The sequence below is a fragment of the Otolemur garnettii genome, unplaced genomic scaffold (genome assembly GCF_000181295.1).
Source record: "Otolemur garnettii isolate 467f Iridium unplaced genomic scaffold, OtoGar3 scaffold00001, whole genome shotgun sequence".
Taxonomy (NCBI): domain Eukaryota; kingdom Metazoa; phylum Chordata; class Mammalia; order Primates; family Galagidae; genus Otolemur; species Otolemur garnettii.
The window spans coordinates 60,554,690-60,560,689 of record NW_003852396.1 but is presented as its reverse complement, the minus strand read 5'-3'; the positions used below and the strand labels follow the sequence as shown (position 1 = coordinate 60,560,689).

General features: G+C 41.8%; 1 protein-coding gene across 1 annotated transcript in view; it reads right to left on the bottom strand.

Moving 5' to 3' along the window:
• KIAA1549L (KIAA1549 like) overlaps positions 1-6,000 on the bottom strand; it is a 280,933-nt gene that overhangs the window by 20,751 nt on the left and 254,182 nt on the right. The window contains exon 17 of the mRNA XM_023510070.1: positions 1,468-1,818. Coding sequence (XP_023365838.1) covers positions 1,468-1,818 — 351 coding nt within the window. The remainder of the gene's footprint in view (positions 1-1,467; positions 1,819-6,000) is intronic.

Sequence of the window (6,000 nt, the reverse complement as noted above, 5' to 3'; positions counted from 1 at the left end):
AAAAAAAAAAATAAATAAAATAAAAAAAAATAAAACTGTTATGTAAATCAGGGGAGCTTTTAGTCATTGGCTGCTTTCTCAGATATGGATGGTGCAATTACTACTTAATGAAATGATCATGACTATGCTTCCACGGCATGGACTATGTACCTGGCATTCTGGTACCCAATATGCAGAAACTCATTTAACCCTTACAACAACGCTGGAGAGTAGGCTATTTTTCTTACTTATTTTCACTTATGGAGAATTTAGAGGAATTCCTCAAGTTATAAAGCCAGTGTCTGCTAACTTAAACAACAGAAGAAAGAAAGAGTGAGAGAGAGGGAGGTTCCCCTAAAAAATTATATTTACTCCTTAACGGCCATTGTAATGAATACATATGCCATGGTAAACTGCATATTCAGGGAGATAAAGAAAGACAATGTTTTTAAAGGGAAAAGGAGGAGGATTACATAATTGTTTTGAGATAATTATCCTTGGTTAAAAGGATCAATAACAAGGGGTGGCGCCAGTCCAAGGTTAGGAGGCAGTTGCTAGGCAGATGTCCTCACAGAAGTATTTTTTTGTGCAAGGTTACAATGGCTTTTGTGCAAGGTTGTAACTTTTGCAGAGTCTTTTCTAATAGTTCTTGTTATTAGGCATTTATGCATGAAAACCCTCCCTTCATGACTTTCCCCAGATCTATCAGGTTTAAAAGAAAAACTTTTTTTAAAAATTTTTATTTTTTATGAACACAAGTGACTCCATTCTGATTCTGACAGCCTCTACGCAGCAGAGCTGGGATTCAAAGTCAAGCCACCTGGCTCAAAGCCCACACTTCTAACCACCAGGATACACAACTCCTTAACATGTAGCTCTACCATGCCTTTTAACATTTAAAATCAGTTTCACACTTGAGAGGACAGAAAATCACCAGTCCATGAAGAATTAAGTTAGTCCTTTACAGCAGGGAGAGTAGAAAAGGAAATTCATTCCCCCCCCCCAAAATATATATATAGGAGACAGAGTCTCACTATATCACCCTCAGTAGAGTGCTGTACTGTCACAGCTCACAGCAACCTCAAACTTTTGGGCTTAAGAGATTCTCTTACCTCAGCCTCCCAAGTAGCTGAGACTATAGGCGCCTGCCACAACGCCCAGCTATTTTTTTGTTGTAGTTGTCATTGTTGTTTAGCAGGCCCCAAGCCAGGTTCAAACCCACCAGCCTTGGTGTATGTGGCTGGTACCCTAACCACTGAACCATAGGCACCAAGCCACTAAAATATATTAAATAGGAAAGGAAATTCATTCTGAAGTATAATTATGGCTGTTCTTAGGGCTTCTTGTGTGTTTTGCCCACTAGGAGTAAAAGGCTTAGGCTTTAGATCATGGGTGGAGACAGGATGAGAGGCCAGCCAAGTTTATCTCCAAATCCCAAAGCAGCTTATCACTAGCAAGCCCTGTAAGTGGGTGGGAAGGATGACTTACCGGCCGGGGCAGACTATACTGATACATTTCTGGGCGGTAGGTCGGCACCCACTGTACCCCAGCCCTGGGCCGCGTCATGGTCCCGGGAGCGCTGGTCACCACCTCTGAGTAGGGCAGGTGCTGGGCTGAGCCGTAGGCTTCCTGGTGCCGGTTCTGGCCCGCGTGGCCCGCAGACGCCAGGCTGAAGGCTTCCTCCAGCAGCATGTGCATCTGCTGCCTGACCTCGTCAATGGAGGGCTGGGAGCTCAGCGTGGACGTCTCTGAGTGGCCTTTCACCTGCCGAGACCTGGTATAGCCCCGGGGCTCGTGTACTCTGTCCACGTTGGTTTCCTCTATGATTTCAGGCTCAGTCTGTGGGATGAAACAAAGCCCATGGATCGGTTAATTAACTTTCCTTCCCGTTAAGGTGGTCTGTAATTTACTCTAAAATGTTTACTCCAGACAGGTGTTACTATGCATCTGTGCTATGGGCCATTTCTAGGAAGTCACACTACAACTGGCATTCTATCACGAAGGCCATACTCTAGCCATTGTTGTGCGTTCAGTCGCCTATAGTTGAACCAATGACACAGCCTTGGCTAATTAGCAGAGTAGTCATGAGAACTGGTTTTCATCGATGACATTAATGGCATTTTCTAAAATCTTTTAGAGACATTCTTCACCCTTATGCCTGTGGGTATAACAATCTGTAAGCGTGCTGTAGCCTATACCCAGATGGATGGCGCTCTAGACCCAAGGGTGGCCAACCTTTTGGCTTCTCTGTACCACAGTGGAGGAAGAAGAGCTGTCTGGGGCCATACATTATCTATGAGAACACTAATGAAAGCTGATGAACAAAAAAAAGAGCCACAAACAGCGCCTGTGGCTCTAAGGAATAGGGTGCCAGCCCCATATGCCAGAGGTGGTGAGTTCAAATCTGGCCCTGGGCCAAAGAACTTCAAAAAAAGGGGGGGGGCACACATAATTTTTGGGACGTCTGATACCACAGATAAGCCAAAAAGTCCTCATATCATAACGTCCTCATGTGGCCCAGAGGCTGCAGGCTGGCCATGCCTGTTAGACTAACTCTCTAAGTGGTCCTGTGTCCAGTCATTGATTAGGGAATTGCTGGCTGCCTGATGCCAGTTGCCAGAGAGAGTAACAAAATCCTGCTTACATGTAGATGGCTGATGTCCCAGTGTGGTGCACACTCAACCAGAAGTTCTGGGTGTGGGACCCAGCAATCTATGTTTTAATAAACCCTCCATGAGATTCTAATGCCTGCTCAAGTTTGAGATCCACTGATCTAGAATGTTCCTCTGCCTTTCTCCATCAAACCTTTCATTTAGGGAGCAGCTTCAGCCCTAGTAAAGAGCCAGGACTTCATCAGCTTCCCAAGCAGGCTGTACGGACACCTTTTGCTCGCCTGCTAACAAATGCTTGCTAAGTAAGAGTCTGCTTTTGCTCAGAGGCTTCTCCACCACTGTTAGGTGGGAGACTGTGGGAGCTACTTCCACCAGTCTGGCGTATGCACAAGTCTCAACATGCAAGAATGTACAAGATAAGAGATGAGACACTGCTAGGGTGACACTGGCAGGTTGCTGCATTGCCACAGCAAGCGGAACCTAAAAGGTGCACAGAAAAGATAAAAGACTGGGTGTTAAAGACATTCCAGCCAAGAAAGTTACTTTAACTTTTCAATGTTTCAGTTTTCTCATCTGCAAAATGAGGATAATACTGCCTGAAAGGGTTTTGTAAGGATTAAATGCACTTAAATGTTCTAAAGATTTTAGAACGGTAGCACAGGTAAAAACACAATAATTATAGTTGTTGTCATCATCATAATCATCACTACTTTTATGCATTCAACTGCACATATTTTTCATATAATTACTATTATAGAGCACCTAGATGTATGGGCCAGAGGGTGTCTGGAGGGAGGAGGGAGAGCGTTTGGCAGGATCTCGTCTAATGTGCACAAGGCAACGGTATTCAGTACACCCCCTGGGCGAAGGGCTCTTCTATTACTTGAACTTTACTTTGGAAGTGAGAACATTGTAAACTAAAAATCTGTAACCTCCTATTAATTTGGAAAAAATAAAAATAGATTAAAAAAAAAGAAATAAACACAGCAGGAAAATGTCATCAAGGGACTCATACATAAAGGGAAGTCCACTGGGTGCGGGGGCTCACACCCGTATTCCTACCACTTTGGGAGGCCGAGGTAGGTGGATTGTCTGAGCTCAGGAGTTCGAGACCAGCCTGAGGAAGAGCAAGACCTGTCTCTAAAAATAGCCGGGCATTGTGTCAGGTGCCTGTAGTCTCAGCTACTTGGGAGGCTGAGACAAGAGAATCGCCTAAGTCCAAGAATTTGAGGTTGCTGTGAGCTCTGATGCCACGGTACTCTACCAAGGGCAACAATGTGAGATTCTGTCTAAAAAAAAAGAAAACATAAAGTCCTTTTCTCCTTAAATACTGTACATGAGGGTCAGAACTATGTTATATTTAGTGTTTTTAAAAATGTGTTTACTTTTCTTTAGCATCCAATTAATAGATCCTCATTAGAGAAGAACGCAAAAATACAGAAAGTACCAAAAAAATGGATATTTCCTATAATTTTATCATCCAGGGTTAGGACTTAGCTATGTAGTTCAATATCTGAAGTGAGGTTCTCTATCAGCCTTCAAGTCTAGACTTATCAACAAACATCAATAGTAAGTAATTTTTTTTTTTTTTAAGAAACAGAGTCTCGAAAAACATACCATGCTCATGGATGGGAAGAATCAACATTGTTAAAATGTCCATACTACCCAAAGCAATATATAATTTTAGCAATCCCCATTAAAGCTCCACTGTCATATTTTAAAGATCTTGAAAAAATAATATATGGAATCAGAAAAAACCTCGAATAGCCAAGACATTACTCAGGAATAAAAACAAAGCAGGAGGAATCATGGTACCAGACCTCAGATTATACTATAAATCCATAGTGATCAAAACAGCATGGTACTGGCACAAAAATAGAAAGGTAGATGTATGGAACAGAATAGAGAGCCAACAGATGAATCCAGCTACTTACTGTTACCTGATCTTTGACAAGCCAATTAAAAACATTGAGTGGGGAAAAGATTCCCTATTTAACAAATGGTGCTGGGCAAACTGGCTGGCAACCTGTAGAAGACTGAAACTGGACCCACACCTTTCACCATTAACTAAGATAGACTCTCACTGGATTAAAGATTTAAACTTAAGACATGAAACCATAAAAATACTAGAAGAAAGTGTAGGGAAAACACTTGAAGAAATCGGCCTGGGCGAATATTTTATGAGGAGGACACCCCGGGCAATTGAAGCAACATCAAAAATACACTATTGGGACCTGATCAAACTAAAGAGCTTCTGCACAGCCAAGAACAGAGTAAGTAAGGCAAGCAGACAACCCTCAGAATGGGAAAAGATTTTTGCAGGTTATGTCTCTGACAAAGGTTTAATAACCAGAATCCATAGAGAACTCAAATGTATTAGCAAGAAGAGAACAAGTGATCCCATCTCTGGGTGGGCAAGGGACTTGAAGAGAAATTTCTCTAAAGAAGATCGGCGCACAGCCTACAGATATATGAAAAAATGTTCACCATCCTTAATCATCAGAGAAATGCAAATCAAAACTACTTGGAGATATCACCTCACTCCAGTAAGATCAGCTCATATCACAAAATCCCAAAACCAGAGATGCTGGTGTGGATGTGGAGAAAAGGGAACACTTCTACACTGCTGGTGGGAATGTAAACTAATACGTCCCTTTTGGAAAGACATCTGGAGAACACTTAGAGAACTAAAAATAGACCTGCCATTTGATCCTTAATTCCTTTATTAGGTATATACTCAGAAGACCAAAAATCACATTACAACAAAAATATTTGTATCAGAATGTTTATTGCAGCCCAATTCATAATTGCCAGGTCATGGAAGAAGCCCAAGTGCCCATTGATCCATGAATGGATTAACAAACTGTGGTATATGTACACCATGGAATACTATGTAGCCGTAAAGAAAGATGGAGACTTTACGTTCTTCATGTTCACATGGATGGAGCTGGAAAATGTTCTTCTTAGCAAAGTGTCACAGGAATGGAAGAAAAAGTATCCCATGTACACACTCTATTATGAAATTAATTTATAGCTTTCATATGAAATCTAAAACCTAATAACAGCCTAAGTATACGGGGAGGAGGAAGGGAGAAGGGGGGAGAATGGGTAGAGGGAGGGTGATTGGAGGGATCACTTCTATGGTTTATCTTACAAGGGTACAAGTGAATCTTTCTAAGAGTAGAATATGATTGTCTCAACACAATAACTAAGAAAATGGCATGTAGGCTATGTTAACCAGTTTGATGAAAATATTTCAAATTGTATATGAAAACCCCACACTGTACCCCAGAAGTGCATTAATGTACATAGTTATTATTTAATACAAAAAAAAAAAAGAGAGACAGAGTCTCCTTTGTCATCCTTGATAGAGTGCTGTGGCAGCACAGCTCACAGCAACCTCAAATTC